General features: G+C 33.6%; 1 protein-coding gene across 1 annotated transcript; it reads left to right on the forward strand.

Moving 5' to 3' along the window:
• Positions 1–1,176: 1,176 nt before the first annotated feature.
• On the forward strand, positions 1,177–13,720 carry LOC134232786 (mediator of RNA polymerase II transcription subunit 14-like; the record flags this gene model as incomplete). The annotated part of the gene is made up of 16 exons (XM_062714761.1): positions 1,177–1,227; positions 4,937–5,074; positions 5,476–5,567; positions 5,766–5,915; positions 6,354–6,428; positions 6,617–6,693; positions 6,865–6,910; positions 7,005–7,076; positions 7,335–7,577; positions 9,006–9,195; positions 9,476–9,667; positions 10,163–10,210; positions 10,658–10,863; positions 11,667–11,787; positions 12,109–12,170; positions 13,685–13,720. Coding segments are annotated over 16 exons (1,799 nt in total), but the record flags the coding sequence as incomplete, so codon positions are not given.
• Positions 13,721–22,242: the final 8,522 nt, after the last annotated feature.

The raw sequence follows: 22,242 nt of genomic DNA on the forward strand, positions 1-22,242 counted from the left end.
AGTGTGTTTACATTGAAAGTGAAAGTAGAATCGAACAAATTGGAAACAAGGGCAGATAATTATAAAAGCACAAGGTGTAATGACAGTGGAGGATTGGGACACGATTTCTTTGTGTTCTTGTTCTTTGTTGCTTCCAGCTCAAGTTTCATTCCAGCAGTTTATTCAAACGTGATTACTGGTAAATTAAATGATATTAGAAACAATCAGAGAGATCTTTTGATTAAAACCGAAAGTAGAAAAAAACGTATCTGATAATAAACATTTTAGAGCATGACTATGGAGTTTGCAAGTCAAATATTTTTACGGTGTAAAATAATGTTAACTTTATATATAACAGGGTTTGTAACAATATACATGTATTATGTCATTACATACCAATTCTTAACCTGTTTCAGTGTTACCTCGAATACATTTCAATTTTTAACCCGGCCATAACATACAAATGAATTTTAAAAATTTAAAAATATACTTCAGAAACAAGTGCCTGCACGGTTGTAAGGTGGTACGAGATTTCATTTTTCTTTCACATCCCACTAAATAAGACAATGCCCTTCATAACTACAAAACTTAAGTGCCCCCCCCCCCCAAAAAAAAAAAAAAACCCAAAATAAACAGAAACCTATAGGCTATAGCAGGAACTCTGGACTTAACTAAAAAAAATAATAAGCTGATTGTAAAATCTTACAAAACTTTTGTTTCTGTAAAAATTTGCATAAAGATATCTTTTTTAAATTGTTTTCAAAAAAGATTAAAACTAATTTTCAAAGTAATAAAAAATTAAAGTTTTGTGCATAATATTTAGATTTGCATCATATTTATTTTGTTTCTTTTTAAATGAGTCTATTGTTTGGATACATCCCAAAAGCGAACACTCATTTCAAGTTGCATAAAGTGCAAATGCTTGAAAAAAGTACCGGCACATAAAATTTTATTTTATATATACATGAAAATAACTTAAAACACATTTCTTGAAAAAATTGTTTTAAATTTAGATGGGTGGTTGTATTAAAGGCATTTTTAATTTGATGGGTGGTGGGGGAGAAAGCAATTAAAAATGTATGGGTGGTGAGGTAAAAATAAAAGTGCCTTCCACCCCCCCCCCCATACATTTTTTCTGGAATAGCCCTCATATCAAATGTACATTTTTTTTTATTGTTTGTATATTCTTTTTTTCAGTTTTTGTTATTTCAAAGCCACCATTGGAAAGTTCAAACAGAAAGGAACAAGGTAAAATATACTCCTAGAATATATTATATACACTACTAAGTCAAAAACGTACTGACATTCCCATTTTTTACTGACAAACTTAGAAAATTACTGACATTGTGCTGTCGTTACTGTAAAACTTAGACAATTACTGACCTTTTTACTGCCGGTACTGATAAACTTAGAAAAGTGCTAACAATCTTAGTCGGTGCTGATAAACTTAGACAATTACTGACCCGTTTACTGTCCCTGCTGAAAAACTTAGACAAGTGCTGACATTTACTGATAATTACTGTCCCTATTGTTCTCGCTCTCGGGGAGGCTGCAGTGGTGTGAAATTGATTTTTTTTTTATTTTAACATAGATTATTATTTGTTTTTTCATATAATTTTTAACTATGTCTAGATAATATCTTTGAAAAAAAAGCTTCTTTGATCTATTTATACAAAATTGATTTGTAACAAAAAATATTTTCAAGAGAAGGGATAAAATTTCAATACCTTCAAAAAGATAAGCAATGTAAAACAAAATAAAAATCTTCCTTTAGTAGTGAGATATGAAATTTTACAGAGGTCTTTTCCTTTTTATAATAAAACAATGTTATTACTTGACATGCATTTTATAATATTTTCTTAATAAACATTGACTCCCTGACTTTCTTTAATGTTAATTTGAAGAATTAAACTGTTAGGTTAGATGTGTTTTGTTCAATTTTAATTCAATTTATTCAAATTAGTTTGAATAATTTCAATAAACTCATAGCGCGCGGTGAGGCCCTGGGTGTCCCCTTTTGAGGAAAGGCGTTTGTTATAGTTTTCATATTATGTAAAAATTTTAATGATGTGGAGGCCGCCCATATTTGTTTTTTGTGCAGTCAAACATACCCGAATCCAAGCATTTGCAAGAAGAAACCAAAATTAAAAGACAGACGGGGGATTTACATTAAAAAAAACAAGACTTATTATTTTATTCATTGGGGAGGGGGGCTACGGGCCTACATTGATCATTGATCCTTTGATATTCATTGATTTAGTTACTGTCCGCATTATTCTTTTGAAATAATGTACATCTTTTAGCTGATTTTCGAATCTGGATTTTCTGAAAGTGATCCCCACCTGGAAGTGTTATATTATCTATTCAAATAAATAAAAAACTATGACATTTTATATTATCATCTTTTGTCTATGCATACTCCTGAAACAAAACTTTGATAGAAATTTATTTGAATGTTCTTTTCAATTAGAGTGTAAAAACTGGTAGACGTTCACATGGAATCTAATTTCTTGACATTTTTGTCTTTTCAAATTAAAATGGGGGGGGGGGGACGAACTAAATGGGGTAAAAAACACGTGCAAACTAAATGAAGAACGATGAACATGTACTTATTTCACAATTTTAATCAAAAGTCAATGAACACACATAATAATTAAGGCCTTCCGAAAGATAATTAAGTTTACTGTCTTTTGATGTGTTTAAGTTTGTACTCCTTTTTATCTGTTTAGGTAAAAAAAAATTAATAAATTTAATAAACTTTTAATAAATCGGCGTTTCATAGCTTTGTTCGGTATTGAAACCAGTATCATGATTTTACAGTAACACTGTGCTTTTTATTCGTCCAAAATTATTCAAGTCGTTTAGCTGGTATCCAGCCGAATTACATAATCATTCAACATACAATCGGAAACTCTGTGAAGCACCTGTGTGTAGAAGAAATCGCCTGAGGCGATCCGAGTGTGTACGGTAGCGGGTAAAGAAGACAATAGGTGTCACTGCCGTATTATACAGAAGAACACTCGCCGGATTTTACTGGAAGTTAGTTACGCAACATTACGGCGACAGGTAGACTCTTCTTCAAGACAGTTTGAATTTGAGAAATTCAACACCAACACATACGTAATATAAATATGCAATCTACAATCCTTCAACCTCTTCTTAGATTAAATAAATATTTTTTTTTAATATACCGACGTAAGATAAAATTAACGATTAATGAAAAAGAAGATTGATGTAAAAACCAACCGGGGAAAGGCACAAATTGTTTAAAGATTTAAGCAAAAATAAATATATGAGAAGGGGTACATTACATCCAAAGTTTTGTAAAAATTACTGGTTCCTAATATTTTTTGTTAAGTCGTGTTAGTGTGTGTGTGGGACAGTGGAGTGAGGAATTTGTTTGATTATCAATCAAATAAAAATAGTTCATAGTATATTTCCAATTAAAAAATCAAACACAATTTAGCAGTATTATGACAATAAAAAAAAATCAGCCGAGGTTTAACTATACATGTATTTTAAACTTTGCCTGGGTCGATATTGATTTTTTGGAGAAAGAGAGAGAGAGAGAGAGAGAGAGATCTCGTCACGGATGATAGCGGGAACCTACAGTTAGGCGAACAATCTTAATCTTATGAAAAGGAAAGATGTTAATGAAACCTGAATCAAATAAATAATGATTATGGGACGTGTATAAGTTGATCAAATGAACAAAGAAAGCATCATTCAAAAAACTTACACATTTTTATAAATCATATTCAAGTACCGGTATACTAGATTTTTTTTTCATGTAATGTGTGTGCATAGAAGGAGGGGGGGGGGGGGGGCTTATACATGTATGCTAGAGGGTTCGAAATAAATATTTGTGAACACTGGTTCGACGGAATAATGATTTCCAATTTTTACTACTTCGTAAAATGTTTTACTAGACAAGTCCGCATTCTGCCTTATTATTCTGTTAACATCACAACACCCTACGCCTACCTACTTTAATGAGATAAAATTTAATTTCAGCACATAAAATTAAAATAATTCCAATTTAGCGATAGCTACAGTGGAAAAATGGAAGGTACAAAACATGTAATATAATAATTATTTTTGTTAGAATTGAATCATGATCAAAAATACTTGAAGATTAAGTTTAAAAACTAAAGAGTGATTTAACCCCCTCGGCAATGTTAATAAACGCAGCACTTCTCAAGTATTTAAGTAACTTAAAGTGTCAATACTGCTTGTATCTTTAAGAGAGAGAGAGAGGGGGGGAGGGAGAGAGAGAGAAGAAAAATATTTGAGAATGGTGCTACTGCTAATTACCGCTGACCTAGTAAATATAAATATTTTCCGTAAGATTTCTATAATTGCTAGTACATGAATTTTTATTACTAGTCTGATAATTATTTATAAGTCTCGGACTTACAGACATTGGATACTTATGAACCCTGCGTAATCGATCAACCAACCATTCATTTAGAAATAATGTTTTAAGTGACAAAATTAACAAGACATAGTACAAGTTTATATATGGAACACTGTACTGTTCAATAGGGGAACTCCCGTATGAGCAAATAAAACTGGAAATCTTAAACAGGGGTATATAATTATATGTCTTGTACAGATTTCCGAGAACATTAGGAAACTGAATTACCTATCAGTAATTATTCAATATTTAGAAGATATCCTTTTTTAACAAGAGAAATCTGTCCTGTTTATGAAAAGAAAATTGATACAACTTTCCGATCGTGAAAACAAGGGGGGGGGGGGGTTGTCTCAACATTAAAGTCAGATATCTGTCTGCAAAGAAATAAATAGATGAAAACTAACTTGATGATTCATTAATTTTAATTCTTTAATGAAACAGGGATAGATATATTCAATTTTATACTAATCAAGGATATAATTTATTAATAGAAAAGACTCAAGAAACTACATACAGATTTTGAATGACTACTTTTAGCAGGTCCTGTACAAAGAGTCCACATCATGATGGAGCTAAATATAGATAACCTTAAGAAAGTGGTCAAGGATATCCTGGATGAGTGGGCGGGCATCTGTCACCTGTATAGTATTGTTCACGACTTTGCAGAAATGTACACAGGTATGTGACTATGTGTTTTCTTGGAATACTGTAAACCAACTTTTATTCGCGACAACTTTATTTCGCGATTAACCCGGATTAAACTAGTTCGCGTCGATTTATTTTCGCGAGCAAGCCTTTTTTTATCTGTTGTTATAGACATTATGGACTGGTTCACGGCGAGAAATATTCGCGATCACTATGCCCTCGCGAACTTTGCGAAAATTTCTCGCACGCAAATAAAAGTTGGTTTACAGTAAGTACTAGACAAAATTAGTAGAGAATTCAATCACCAATGATTTTGCAATCGAGATGTGATTTTTGAAGTATCACAATTAATGATGGAATCTGTAGTTCTTCTTTATAAAGTTTGCTTTCTTAAATATGATTACTATATTAAATTTCATATCACTTTATTTCAGATGTGAGGACAGAGCTTGGATCAACAGTAGATATATATTCCTATGATTATCGTAAACTGTCAATGTTATACGGCCCAAACAGAACTAGTCTGGTAAATAGTCTTACAGTAAAAACTTAAATCATAATGTAAATCTTGATTTCGAATGACTTGTTAAACTTTTGTAATAAATATACAAAACTAAACCTTTTTAACTTTTTAACATATTAAAAAAGCTTGAAACAAGGATTTCTTTATCATCTAGATTGCCACTATGTATTTGTTCCAATTGTTTACACTTTGTATTTGTAGATAAACATACAGTGGAAGGGTGATGCCAAGCAGTTTAATGTGACCCTGGGTACTGTGGGTAGTTCTACGACAGTCAATCCTCACACCATACTTCTGTCTCAGTTCCAGAGGGAGCTCAACCACACTCGCTCCCTGGCACAGATATGTCAGGTAAGACACCCTCGCCCCCATGCCTCTGAGCAAACACTTTTTACCTCACCCATTTCACACGTGCACACAATCACCACATCATCAAGACTGATACTTTCTACTGACATATGAAAATCTCACTTCTTCAGTGGCTCAACCTTTTTTCTCACTCTGACTCATACTTCGGTGACTAATATCATTTAGTCCATATATACACAACACTGGAAGAAGGAACACACAATGTTCACAAGGAAGAACTCCTGATGTATAAAGACTCCTTCAGCCCTCCAACTCACATTATATGCTAGAATCATTTAGCTATCACACAACAATATGTCAATTAATACCAAGGCATCTACATGTGTTCATGTATTACTACTCGGCCCATTTCTTCAGTCACGGACAAGGATTTCAAGGTAAAGAGTAACCTGACTTATTTCTACATACCTGTACTTGTAGGTTCTCCATGAGACATGGGCCCCGATGTCCTCCATCAATAAACTGAGTATGTCCCTGGTACAGGCTGCTGCTACTGTAAGTTATGAAGCACTGAAACTTCTAATAAATTGTAGGTCAGACATCAATTAGTCTGTTACTTTAACAAACTTTTCCAGTATTTTCATTCCTTCAGGTTTTAGTCACAAAGCTTTCAAAATTATTATAACTGTATACTGATGCATTGGAACCTCTCAAACATGCAGACCTTTGTGTTTATTTAACAGAACGTGAAGCAGCCGATGCAGAGTTTTACAGTGATTCCACAGTCTACCACTCACGTACGAATAGCATTCAGGAATATGTATCCTTATATGTACAATCATGTGATGTACAAAAAATGTAGTTTATGCCCAGGGAGTGTTCTACTGCAGTTCAGTACAATAAAGATCTAATTTGAAGCTGTCTGTGGAATTATCATAAATATTTTAATGTAAATTGTTCTTTTTGTTTAACTTTCTTTAACACCTGTCAGATCTTGTATTGACGTCCATTTCCGTAGTAACAAGATTGTTTCCGTTAGAGAGAGAGAGAGAGAGAGGGGGGGGGGGGGGGGGGGGGGGGGGGGGAGAGAGAGAGAGAGAGAGAGAGAGAGAGAGAGAGAGAGAGAGAGAGAGAGATGGGGCTTACAGTTTGTTTGACAACAGCAAGGCAGTGGATGGATTCAGTCCCACATCTATGTTCAAGGTCAGTAGTCTATGTTCAAGTTCAAGGTCAGTCACTTTTATGCCTTTATGTTAAATAAGAATTCCCAAAATTAAATAAGTGATTGTCTGCTGTGTGAATTATTAAGTGAACTGTATTGAAGATCTGCTTAATATTTGATTAGACTGAAGGTAACCTAACATGGGATTATTTAAATATATATGTACTGTAGTCTTCGTATGTAGTGTTTTAAACCAGTTACAACACCTTATAATCATACACCTTTGTTGTATTTTTCAGCATTTCCTGAACAAGTATGTAGACGATGCTATAACAGGCAGACACACCCACCGTATGTCAACCACTGAGGATGATAATCCGCCGTCCCCCATGGACTCTATAGACATCTTTAGTCTCTCCTCCCAGCCCCCCTCTACCGGCTCCCCGGCATCCAGACAGAGGGAGACAGGCCTCAGGTTCCCCATGACCCCACCCTCCAACCCCCACACACCGGCCTCACCCAGCGCCGCCAGGATATCAGGGGTAAGTGCTTTTAACCTTCATCAGACTGTATTCATGGGAAAAGATAAGAGGATTTACTATAGATGTGAAAATGATGACAAATCTTTTAAAATTGTAAAATTTTCTATTCTTATAAATTATCACAGACTTGTTTAGCAACACTTTTATATTCAACAAATGAAAGCATCAAAGTTTCACCCGTCGTATTCCAAAATATCAAAATCATCAAACTTTAAACACTCTGATAAAACATTTTTTTTTTAAATGCTTGAGAACTTGCTAGTACATGTAAATACAGGGTGTTTCACAATATATGTCACACATTTAAATGGGCATACTCTGAATATCGAACATGATACTAAAAATATTAAAGCACTAAAGTTATGTACATTGATCTAAAATTATTATGTTGCAAAATATCAAGAAAATTATAATAAACCAGGAAGTACATGATGATATAATCAGTGATGTCATAATTTTAGCTATTCTCAAAATTGCGTAAAACTTGCAGCAAAAATTTGTTGTAATTTTTTATTGTAAGAACCGTTTACGATATTTTATATATTTTACAGGGGGTGATGATAAAAAATATATAGACCAGAAATTACTGTCTTCTTTTCTTCTATTAAGAATAATTAGAGGGTTTAAATTAAATTATAATGTAAAGATGAAAGACAGTTAAACCTTGCCTCTTCTTCTACCAACCCTACCTCACCTCCAAAATATCAAGAAGAGATGAGAACAATATCAGAGTGAAGTCAATCATTTAGAAAACCTCTTGAAAGTCAGATCTGAGTTTAAGAAGATTGGTTGTAATAATGCCAGTAAATGTATCAAGAGTATTTCGAAATCTTAAATTTGAGTTAGGATGTCTGCATACAAGATTTCAACGTTGAAAGTCAAATGACATTCAGAGCCGGGGTAAATGTTTGCAAGGTTGACTTAAAGGAAGAGTGAAAGAAGAGGACACCAATTAACACATACTGGTGGTTCTGAAACGAATTATTTATTTAAATGCAACTTTAAATTAAAAATAGATATGCACTTTGGGGTTTTAAAAAGCCAGATACGAGTATAAAACAATAAATGTCTCAGAAATCTGGGGAAACTTACAAAACAGTGATCAGAAATTTATAAACATTAGTCTCTTCAGTTATTAAGGACAATTTTGGGAAAACACTTCGAGAATAAGATTTTAGGATTTGTTGCCATAGTAAATGAGGCGGTGGATTTTGGATAGTTCTGACTAAAAAAAAATAATTTTGAATATATACCGATTAAAATGATATATAAAAAGTGTATGTAGCTTTTGTTGTTATTTATCTATCTGTCTTTAGATGTGTGACATATATTGTGAAACACCCTGTACATTTTAATTGTAGAATTCAATATATATTTAACCAAGCGATTTTTTCTAAGATTTAATATAAACGACTGTCTTTGTTACAGGTGACCCCCTCCCCCTCCACTGCTCTGATTGGCACCCCCTCCCCCAGTACCCTGCTCAATGTGGGGTCCCCCGGGAACCCCCAGCTTCATGTCCCCTCCCCAGGGTCCAGTGCGTTCGTCCCTGCCCCCTCCCCACAGTCCCTGGGGATACACATGCAGAGTCCAGCCTCAGGATTCATGGGACCACAAGGTAAGGACTGAATGATTTTATACTCAGGTGTTTATCACATGTATTTCATTAACTTGAAGGTACTCCTAATAATCTATATACTTTTATCAAATTTTGCAAGAATTTAATGAAAAATAGCATCCTAAACTATATTCTCAGAGGTTGAGCATAAAACTCGTTGAAGTAAATATCCGATTATCTGTGTCAGTTTTAAATGTAATTATCTGTATCAGGTTTAGATGTACCTTCACCAATGCTAGTCTTTGTAACAGTTACTATACCTTATAATTATCTTTGTCAGGTTTAGATGTGGGGTCGCCCTTCACCAGTGCTAGTCTTGCCATGCCGTCCCCGGTACAGAGGAACTGGCCTAACTCCCCCTCAGTGTCTGGCCCCTCCCCCGCCTCTAGACACACCGCCCACTCCCCAGGGAACCCAGCTCTACACTCCCCCCAGACACAGGTTAAGGATGGGGACCACAGCAAGTCGACAGGTGAGAGTTGAATTAAAATTTACAGGCAAGATATCATATAGGTCATGATATTTAAGTGTTGCTGCAGCAAATTTACAGGGATGACATTATAGCATATCTACATGTAAGGGATAAATGTCACAGGTTGGTAAGAGGTCAAGGTCACAAGAAATCAACAACTAGGTATGGTATATGTCTTCTGGAAACATCAGAGACCATAGAAAATCTACAGGACAGGTCTTGGCAAGAATATTTGTTTTAGTTTATCAGGTTATAGAGAACAGAGGAAAGAAAGTGGTCTTAATTAAATGCATAGAGCAACAGTGCTAGAAAATCAAATTATAATATTTTCTTTGTTAAAATCAGCTGAAAAGATAACTTGTACTTAGTAGATCATTGTTATTTAAATCATGGAAGTTTTCAAACAAAGAGATAGGAATACTCACATGTAATATAGAAAAAATAAAAGTGATTTCTTCTAAAAATTATTTTACTTTTAATATGGAATATTTTCAGAGTTTCTCCCTAAACATTTGGGGAATTTTAGAGATGAGATTAATTCTTGTAAGTTTGTAAAACTATTAAAATCTTTGACAGTGAGATTAATTTTAAACCTGCATCAAATCTTTACTTCTCAATCTGGCTTGGTAAAAGGTGTTCTGTCATCAGATTTCTGAATATCAAACTACAAGCTACTGTAGCACTAATCAAACTCAGTCTCTTGTTTCTTGTATATATCCTTAAAAGTATTGTGAACATGGGTAACAAACATTGGTCATATCTTACAATTAAGTTCTGAAGCGAAATAATCGCATGTACAAAAAACCTACTTTCAGACTTTCTACCATAAATCTGGGTTTCATTTTTCCTTCAGTGCATTTAATTTGCTATGTAAATGCAATTGCATTATAATTGTTGTAATTTCTAATTAAATCAATTTCAGTTCTTGAATTTAGAATATGATTGCATATAATTATCATCAATAGTTAAACATGTAATGTTCCTTTACAGTGCTGAGTCACACCACCAGAATGCTTCCACAGCGAGCTTGGGCGGCCTCCATCCCCACCCTGCTATCCCATGATGCCTTTGACACGCTCCTGACCCCCAACAGATCTCAGTCCCTCCCCTACACTATATCGTCCTCCCCCCTGGAGAGATTCCTGGGGAGTGTGTACTTAAGGAGGAACCTACCCAGGCTGATCCAGTCTGAATCTGTAAGTCAGCAGAAATAGGGCCACAAATTCTGAGTTATAGACACTTATGTTAAGATCACTCCATAAAAGGAATAAGAGTAAAATTAGTGGAAGACACTTATGTTGATTTCACTGTGTAAAGGGGAATAAGAGGAAAACAAACATTGCATCATTTGTTTGACAATCCTATTTATAGCTAGGTTTATTATTCATACTGATTTTGACAGTGTATCCTATTTTTGTTTATTACTACTTTATAAGCTTCAAGCAGGTTAATATTCCATTATCCAGCATGCTAGTGGTTAAATGGTGCCGCGTAACCTCTAGCATCCATTGTAAAAATTCTGCTGAAACCCCAAGTGGAAAAAAAATATTTTATTAAGAAATAAGGCTTTGTATTTTAACAGATGGTACGAAATGATAAAATATTCAATATTTACGATAAAACTTATGCATTAACATAAGCATTAACAGGTTAACCTTTCGTATTAGCAATAAATCCATTATTTTTTAAAATCGAAAAAGAAATTGAAACAACTCTGACAAGCAATCTGCAAAATTAATGTGAAGCCAAATCAAAAGTACCCACCCGCATTGGACAAATTGGAATATGACAATTTTCATTAATTTACATTACAACGTCACATGGATTTTATTATTTCTTGTCATGTCTGAAAATTACTTGTGTGTTGTAATGTTCCACCCATTAGAAAATGGCTTTGGATTCGAGGTATATAAGGAGCGAAGGGACGTTAACCGAGGCTCTTACTTGTAGGAGTAATATTCCATCAACTTATCGTGGTATTTGTGTTGTTGTTTTGTAGCTGACCCCGATGCGCTCCACTGATCCCAACATAATCTCATTTAAAGTAGAGACATTACAGTTCCACGTCAGCTTCAGTAACAACTTACAGAGTCTTCATATGAACGTCCAGTCAGTACCAGGTAATATCAACTAATTTGACAACGGGCCCATCAAGTGCAAGGAAAACAAAAAAAATTGTGTTTTTTTTTACCTAAGCTGCTCATGTGACTGATGGTCATTTTCATCTATGAATTTGTTGAAGCAACTTCAACCACTGTTTAATATAAAAATCTAGGGATGAAGGACACTTGAGCTTCATATATGAGAGTCCTACTGTTATTTTGAAACATCTTGGAACCGAGTTTAAGTTATAAAGTGCTATTTTTTAATATAATTCATTTTTATTTGTTAATTTTGATGTATTACATTATTTTTCATAACTGACCTTAATTTTTTTTTAGAACACAGAGACCAATGGAGTATGGAAGTCCTTAACATCATCCAGCAGTACTTTGATTCCAAGGTAAATACATCATACTGATATCAGTTTGTGCATATATATTCTGACTCAGTATGTACATGTAGTTTACTTCTTACATGTATCTCACTGAGTTTGGCGGGTTTTTGTTTATCAAAATATATTTATGAAACACATTAGATGAAAGTGCCTTTGTGAGAATTTTAAGTCAAAATGTTTTGTTTGTCAGATTACCTTGATTGTGACTGTCAATTTTTTGGCCAGCAATGGATCTTTAACTATTTTCATTGTAACTTGTTTAGGTTACCTTACTTATATATGACTATACAAAGAAGTAACTCATTTGAGATGCCTATCAATTTTGTAAAAAAACATCAATATGTTGAGTTTTCTGCTGATTAAAGATGATGCCTCAAAGTAAATATATGTGTTCTTTTAAAAAACTCAGACTTAATTGAGACTGGAACTGGTATTATGATGATTTTTTCTGTTTTGAACAAGTCAGGGGTCAAAAATTAATTTTGCCAACACTTCACTAATTTTCTTATAATCATTGGACATTACTGTACAATCGTAAGTCTATTTTTTTTACAAACTGTATATTTTTGTGCAAGAGTTTTAAAGTGAGGTGGGTTAAGGAGAAATAACAGAAATAAGTTATGATTTGTGGAATTCCATGCAGATTGGTGTCTAACTGTCATAAACCATCTAACCAGTTTGATGGCTCACAGCATGAATAAAGCTACAGATGCCAGTAGCCAAGAACAAACAGATCAAGATGTTACTCAAGAAAAGCATAATCAAGAGAATGTTTCAAAATGTACACATTTAATAAGTTAAACAAATCATTTGAAAAATAACTTGTTTCCATGATGCCCTTGACTGTTCATTAATAATATCGAAAGTGTTTGTGATATTTGCATTTAAGTTTATTCTCTTTAAATAAACCTGAAAATAAATGTTGATATTGGTTTTTGTATTTTTCATACTCTAAGTTTGCCCAAGACAAATATATAAAATCCAGAAAGAATGAAGATTTTTTTCAGTGACTAGATACATCTAAGAAATAAATTGACAAAAATTATAAATACAAATGTATTTATATCATTATATGTCATTATCTGAGTATTTCGGAAATAAAAGGTTTTTCCAGGGTGAACGTGTACGCAAGACAATGTGTTCGCAAAAATATAAATAATCTTGATTTATATAATAGTAAAATTCCTTAAGATTATATAGGGCAAAAACCGAAATTCGTGAAAAATTTTGTCTTGCTAATCTAAGAAAAGACAATGATAATCATTTCAAAAAAATAACATGTTGACCTAAAATTTCAGAAGATCTTCAGTAATTAAAACTGTAATTTTGTATTATCAAAAATTTTTATCGAAAATCCGGGTTTCACTACCCATTTTAGTCACACTCGATGAATGTCTGTTTACCAGGAGCATATCAGATGAAAGTGATTGTAATCGTACCTGACCGTGTCAGCTCCAGAATTTGTATGACATCAGCGCCAACACCATGAACTTTAACACATGTTGCCTGTTTCTGTCTAGGTTGCCTGTCCTCCGTACAAAGTGAACGCCGCTTAGAGGCCGTGTCACAGCTCCTATCAGAATCTTCAAAGACTGTGTTCAACTCAGAGATTGGAACTGGTATTATGATGTTTTCTGTTTACTGTAGGAAAAAGGCGGTACAGCACATCATATATATCACTGTGACAAATATCTGAAAATAATATTTATTTTGTAATACAGTCATAGAAGAGGGTTTGTACTTTATTTTACCTGTTGTAGATTCTAACCACGCAGTGGTATGAGTGCAGAGTGTCTAACAGTACCACCACCGGCGTTTGTGGCTCCACATCATGACTAATCTTAATCTATAACACATTAAAGATGTTCACATGGTAAGTTAACAGAATGTTTTAACCATGCAAATGAGTTCCTGTTTGTCCGATGGAACTCTTTGTACCGAACATACACAATTTGAATGATTATATTTTTAATAAACATGAAATGATTTGATATGCTTGTGCAGCTCAAAATATTATAAGCCTTACATACATCGTCCCCCTCCTGTACGACATCAGCGCCAAAATTTCACAGATTCTAGAAAACTTACTTGCTTAGAGTGCTAAGTGAAGGCTGTTCCCTGCTGTAGAATGAAACAAACACTTATAACAAAGCCTACATGGCTGTTTCACAGCTCCTCAACTTTACCATGCCCAGAGTGCCGAGTGTTATCCAGGTACAACACATCATGTTAACCTTAATCTATTTCATCATACAGTGTCACACAGGAGTGTACAATCACAGCTCAAACAATACCACAACAGCTAGTGTACAACACATGGTTATGTAATAACACACAGCTGCATTACAGAACTTCTACCATACCCTGCTTATTGTACAAAACACAATGAGAAATCTGAACTATAATGCTGTTTTATAGGCCTTATACACAAAATTTAATAAAATCATAATTGCTCAGAGTGCTTAGTGAAGGCTGTTCCCTGCTGTATTAATGCAACAAACTAGTAATCTGTTATCTTTTCAGATATCCAAAATCATAATTTGCTGCTTTAATGGCTTTGTTTTATATTGCAAGGAAGCCATTAAATGTACAAAGCAGTTATTGCTTATTCTAAATTATTTTTGAAAGCAATGAGCAGTGTTGATAATTTGATAAGACTAAATATTTCTGCATTTAATTGAATTAAATGTTAAGCTGTTTTATTTGGTAGGAACATTGAAATTTTTGTTGAGCAATTATTTCTTTTAGATGTGAACTAAAAAATATATGATGATGTACATTAATTCATACTAATTGTTTGAATAAAAAATATACTGATGCTTATAGCTGTCCATTTATTGTCTTTACTCATGTTTTATTAAAAAATGTGTAAATATGTACACAGTTAAAATGTCACAGGCTTATTTAATTTCAGAAAAAAATTTACAATGGTTATCCCAAAAATTATGTAATCCAACAGGTTGAAAGAAATTTTGTTTCTGCAGAATAGTGACCCAGTAGGAAAGTAGGTTTATAGTTTACATCCTTGGTGGAATAGCCAGCTTGAGTGAGCTGTAAGGAGTTGGTCCTTACATGGCGAGTTTGAATCCTGCTGTGGGACGTGGAGACTGGTCATTTGAATAAGATCATATAAACAGAGTTCACATGTCGCAGTAGGTGCTGACATGAAAAAGATCCCTCCCTGCTTAATGGTAAAACACAATTGTCAATGTGTTTGAATTAAAAGACTTTTGTAGGTTTATAGTTTTATTGTAAAGTAACAGCAAAAACAATGGTGAATGAAAAGGTTGGCAGGGATGCTCACTCCTCCATGGCACCTGATCCCACCTCTGATGTTTTGGGGGTCCATGTTTGCTCTGCTCTTGTTTTGTATTGTTTTATGAACTGAGATTGAATACTGTTCGTTATCTCCATATCTCGGAGCCAAGATTGTGAAAGCTATTGATACACAACTTTTTATGAGAGGAATCACATATTTGGTCGCAACAAATAGCTAATTGGAGAGTCACTGATATAGTCCGCCCCTCACGAAAGTTCTCTTCCCCATCTCCTTATAGGATACTACAATGTCCTTTATTTATGTGGACAACGGAAAACTTGCACATTCCTTAGTAAATTAGATCGGTGCATCATCCTCAACAGTCTGATAGGAGAGTGTCAAAGTTGGTGAACAACGTATCATAAAAACAAATTGTCCGTTAAGTGAAGACGTTTCCCTTATTATAATCAACCCTGTAGAGTTTGTAAACAAATTCATAATTAAGGATATAAATGGTCGTTGCTCTATATACTACTAATATCAATTATTATTCCATCAATATTACACTGAACAAAATTTATACATCAATAAAGATTATAATTTATTTGCTTATTAAGTTACAATGGCCCTGAGCGCCGAGTATAGGATAACAATTTGCAGCTATCTACCGGAAAGTCTCCATATGAGTGACGAATTCTTCAGACCGACGTTAGGGTCAAGATCTAGTAAATGTCTTTAGACTAACTTTTTGGTGCTAAATCCATTATGACGTCATAATCACTTTCAACTTTCTTTTTCCCGTACTTTACGGCTCTTATAGAATTATGTAGAAAATAAAGTATTTTCAGGGAATTCAATTTGAAATTACATGAAAAAATGTCCCGATACCTATATTAAAATTGACATTATTCTAAAGAAGAGGCCAAGAACATACAAATTACCGTTTTCTGAGAGACTGTAGGCTATCTGGATACATTGTCTTTGATATGGGAAAAAGTCCCATATTCGTGACGGGAATTCTTAATTTTCTATTGAAAATGACAGTTTAAATCATGATTTTTCATCTTGTTTACCTAAAAATTATGCCCCGAAACACCCCATTTGAACAAGCTTAACTTATAAGGCATCATCAAAGGAATTGGCGTCGGTAGTCTAGTGGTTAAGGTGCCGGACTCCAAACCTAAAGGTTGTGAGTTCGAATCCTGGCCACGGCAAGTCGACGTTGTGTCCTTGGGAAAGGCACTTAACACGAATTTCCTCACTCCACCCAAGTGTAAAAGGGGTACCTGGCTATAGACAGTGAAAGATATTGTCAGACTGTTAGTGTTCTAGCGCTGATAATGGCAGCTTGCACTGAGAAAGATTCTGGTTTGTTTAGGTCTGCTGGGGTAATAATGATTGTAAAGCGCTTTGAGTAGCATTTATGCTAGAAAGCGCTATATAAATCCAATCATTATTATTATTATAATTTATTTCTAAAATTTGAAGAATCTGTTGGCACCATTTAATTACTAGATCTTGACCTTAAACAATATACAATCAATCAATCAAATTGAGTGCAAATAACAGCTTTTTTAATTACTATTACCATAAGTCTTTGAAATAAACCTTAACTATCAAGACTAGCAGGAAGAAAGAGCTTCTGTTATGCATAAAAAATTGTTACTCACATGATTTCTGCTGTATTTTAAAAACGATGATTTTTTCAAAGTTCTGACACCACATGCATTCATAGAATATTTTTTGTAACCGCTTCATACCATAAATATTATTTTTATCTTGTGAAGCCTTAATTGGTTACAAAAAGTACCCCAAAAATACGTAAAGAGATGGTAACAGGGATGGGGTTATTGAAAAAAGTAATTGTAATTGAATGTAATAATTACATTTTTGGAAATAATTTGTAATTAAACATCTTTCTAATTACTTTAATTCAATTTAATTAATCACTCGGAAAAAATACCATGTAATTTCAATTATACTTTTTCAATTTCAGTCAATTACGGTACGTAATACATATTCATGATGTATTGTTCACTTCTGACTCCCCATTTTGCTGTCTTTTCGTTTATTTATACAACATATCCTCAAACCTTGAATAATACAAAATCTTAAGTTAATGTTTACAAGCAAATAAAGGATTGACTTAAGAATAATAATAATCTAGATTACGCCATTCAACTCTCATTAAAAAAAAAAACAATTTGTACGTCAAGTGCGGTATTACGACTTAAGAACCCTCTCTACACTACACACTAAAGAGTTTTTATTCTAAGGTATTTTTCTGAAGTTAGAGTGATCTGCCCTTAGATCTAAATTCTAAAAAATTGAAATTTACAATACATCATTTAATTTGTAATTAATTTTAGTAATCTTAACATTTTAAAAAGCCAAGATAAATTAATTGAACATGTTATTTGCATGTATTTTCTCTATTGAAGTAATTAACAGTGATTTCTATTCAGTGATACTGTGTTGTGTTTGAACATTTTTCCCGGGGGTAAATGCCACGCACCATACATTGAAAATTACATAAATAACCTCAATATTAACTCCTTTATACAATATAATTTTCTCAAAGTCAAAAAAAAATTGGCACTTGTGTAGAAGGTCCTTAACAATGGAGATACATGTGTATTATTGCTCATCTATGACAGTTTTTGGGAAAATGAACAGTCTTACTATATAATTGGAAATTTTTTAAAGGATAATTTATTTTGAAATGCAAATATGAATGCAGATGATTAGAGCAGGTTGACCGTGTGAGAAGACAGAGCTTATGAAAATATTTTACATTTCTGGTACTTATCAAAATCATCTGTCCGGTAGATCACGATAGGTTGTATGTACTGGATTGATCCCTGTTCATTATCTTCGCCCAATAAATGTACTTCATAAGAATCCTTACCAACAAAGATAAATAGCAGGTTCCAGCAGATGTTCAACCAAACCTCTTTTTCACTCCTTACTTAGCTATTACATGTAACAACAGTGAAGGAGAAACTTCCAAAGTACTGTGCAACAATATATTCAAGAAATGGTGTGAATCAGATGTGGATACTTAATCACAATATTTTACAAAAATCAACAAATTAAAATCTTATGACTTTTCAGCTTGATCATTTCCCGACGATAAAGTAAAGTCCAGGCATTTTGATATTATTAACAACTGCCACTTTTTTTTTCAATAAAAATGGAGCTCGTAAATTTCCTTACTTGTCATTAGTCATTTGCAAAATTACTTTGTTAAGAACATTCAGCTTGTACACACAAGAACCCTGAAGTTGATAAAAAAGATGCTTGAGTTTCTGATTGACAATATCTAGGTGGTTTTTTAGAGACCAGGGCTTCCAAAAATCTATTGGAATTCCCATGGGTATCAACTGCGTACCGTTATTAGCAGACCTATTTTTATATATATTCATATGAAGCAGAATTTGTACAAAATCTTATGGGTGAAAAGGAAACACTTGCTGTGGCCTTCAACACATCAGTAAGCTATATCGACGATTCTCATTATAATGGATATTTTAATTGAAAAGACGTTAATGGTAATCTAAAAACCAAGGTCTATGATAAACGTGATGACTTTAAATTCTCTATCGTCAACTTCCCTTACTAATGCAGCAATATACATGTACCTTCATCAACTGAATACAGAATTTATATATCTCAGTTGACTCGATAGTCAAGTACTAATGTTCTAAAATGAAAGATTTCTAAAATGCGGTAAATTATTGACAAACAAGTTGATGAAACAAGAATATAAGCAATCTCATTTAAAGTCATGATTTTGAAAGTTCTATGGTCTATACAATGATCTTGTCAGCAAAATCAATTGAATATTGAATCAAATGCTGACTGATGTATTTCATACTAATTGTTAGTCAAATATTTATACACTGAATTGACAACGGATTTTCCCGTTATTTCCCGATCATGACAAGGAGCACAAAGCGTGTTTGACCGGTTGGGAGGGAATGCTCACTCCTCCATGGCACCTGATCCCACCTCTGATGTTTTGGAAGTTCGTGATTGTTCTGCTCATATATCATTTTGTTTGGGACTTCGATCTTGAATACTGTTCCTTATTTCTATATGTTTCACTCAAGTAATCATGTTGAGACTTTTGGATTGTAACCAAGATCAAAATTACCTTCACCATGAAAATTTTAAAAAGAAAAATTAAAATCTAGAAAATATTTCAGCTACACAATACTGGACAACACTCTTATTTGTATGATGTATTCAAAGCTGCATTATTAGACTTATTTTTTGGCACTTTGGTATACACTGTAATACTAGTACATTAGCATTTGTGTGTGCTGAAAATTTCAGTAAATGTTAATTTATCATATTTAAGTGCATGATTAATTTTTTTCATAAAATATAGACAAAAATAAAGATTTTATTATGCTTGAATGAGCACGGGGTATTTTCTTACGGCACACGGTCAAAAAACCAAGGTTTTATCAAAGAATACACAAGTTTGAATTCAAACTAAAAGTTTTGAATACATATGATTTGGATTAAAATTATCCAAATTCAATTTCACATTCAATTTTGTAGTCCTTGTAAAAAGCTCAAGACATTTGGTTAATTTTTGGCAGTTTCTCGACTATCTCGAAATGAGGTAGTTGTAAACACAACACACGAAAAATGGCGACGTTTTATTTCTTTATGGCGCACCGGAGAGCAGTTCAGTTTTATTTCGATGTTGTAATGACACCTTAAGAGACTTGAAATGACCATAGAAGAAAAACGATTATAAAAATATCACCGTATCTTAAGTATACAAATGAAATGAAATGAAATTTTTTTTTGATTGAGACCCCGGGGAGTACAAAACATAGGGACAAACTCCCATTGTTATATAGCAAAAGACGCTGTCACAGTATACAGCCGATATATTGTTTGCAACTTATAATAATAAATCTTCAGAAGATCGCATGCTGGTGCCAATATTGGTTCTTTGACTGTTTATGGAGACAAAAGAATGTGTATCAATGAAATTCCTAAATTTAAGTCGGACTCATCGACTCATCCAAATTCATTTTCAGCCAAGATAAAACATGACGCTTATTTAGACACTTTGATCTTATAAACCTTGCGCCGTAAGGTGATACAATACATGGCATACAATCTCATAATTTGTTTATGTATGCATATATTTATCTGAAATTTGCTATGTATACTAAAATATTTACATGTACTAAATAATAGTAAACATTTCAGAACGCAGTGATGTTTATTTTTCACACTAGACAACTCGTCCACGATTTTACGGGACAACCCTCGTACATGTATAGGTCACAATCAAGGTCAAAAGGATATATACCTTGGTGTCATTTGAAAGAGCTTAAGTAGGGATATCAAATAGGAAGTAGGAATATCAAATATGAAGTTTATATCTCTTATGGTTGAAAAAATATTGCGAAGGTTAAAAGTTGCAGACAAAAATCTATTTTCAGCATAAAGGTCATAGTGAGGGTCATAAGGTAATTGACCACGGTGCATTTTGCAAGAGCTAAATTAATGGAGTATGGATACCAAATACGAGGTATCTATATCGTTGATAGTTTAAAATTTATTGAGAAAGTTAAAGTTTGCAGTCAAAGAGCTGGACAACTGAAAACAGACAAACAGACAGGACAGAAACAATAAACGCCCAGGATCTATCGATCTTTGCCATTAATAAATGTTAGTTCAGAAAACAAATGATGCTCAGAGAAGGATTCTTGCCTGAAGAGCCTCTAAAACATAATTGACATAAGATAATTTAGGTATAAAATGGCCAGATGTAATAACTGGAGTGGTGGATTCACTTTAGTTGTCGATGTTGAAATTCTGCCAGAAAAAAATTGTCATTCTCAATTGATATCAAATGACAATTGTAAACTATATCAGAAGGTAAACAATAATTTAATACAAAATCATAGTTGTATGGCCATAGTCAGTTGACTTGTATTGCCAAGTGGTGTTTGCATATCTAATGGCCAAAGCTGATTTTGCATCTACAAAAGGTAAATTGCCAAATTCTTTGTTAGAGGCAGTGTAACTTTCTTTTTTTTATTAATGATAAATGTAATTACTGATTATTTCATTACTAGAGTTTTGTACTTGGCAAGTGAGACATTTTGTTAGGTATCGTATATATTTCACACTAAACAAGCGTCCACTGAATTTGTATTTGTTGCTTTAATTTGTTTATATTGTATTCATTGTTATCCTTATAATTTTAACCCAAAATCTCTCTTGATTCCCTGTAAATTTAATTGAGCTACGGATCTTGATTAACTGTGCCAGTTTCTGTACAAGTTGCCTGTCTCCCGTACAAAGTGAAGGCTCTGAGAGCATTTTGTAGGATACTGGAGATCCTCATCAGAATCCTCAAGGACTGTGTGGAAGTGGTAAAACTCAGTTTTTATATTTAGCGTATGAAAAACAATGGAGTCTACTCAGTTTTACAAGTCAATATATATCACTGTGACATAATTTTGTTTTTTGCATGAAAATACATGTAATATTCATATTGTAATCCAATTCAAAGAAAAGGGTTTGTACTTGCCCACTGCTGTTGTAGATGGGTCCTAACCAGTCCAGTGGTATGAAGTGGTCCATGCAGTGGTGTCTAACTGTACCACCACAGGCCGCTTTTGTGGCTCCAGCTGGGACTGTGGCAGTTGCCAGGAACGTACAGATCAAGATGTTCCTTATGTTAAGTTGTCCTAAAGCTAAGATCTAGTGAATCAAGTTAGTCTCTCACTGTTTGAGTCCCCTGCGTTGCGCAGTGGTTAGAGTGTCTGCCTGAAAGTGGCG

Source organism: Saccostrea cucullata, unplaced genomic scaffold (assembly GCF_032062105.1).
Source record: "Saccostrea cucullata isolate Sc308-1 unplaced genomic scaffold, CSIRO_AGI_Scuc_v1 ctg12173, whole genome shotgun sequence".
Taxonomy (NCBI): Eukaryota; Metazoa; Mollusca; class Bivalvia; order Ostreida; family Ostreidae; genus Saccostrea; species Saccostrea cuccullata.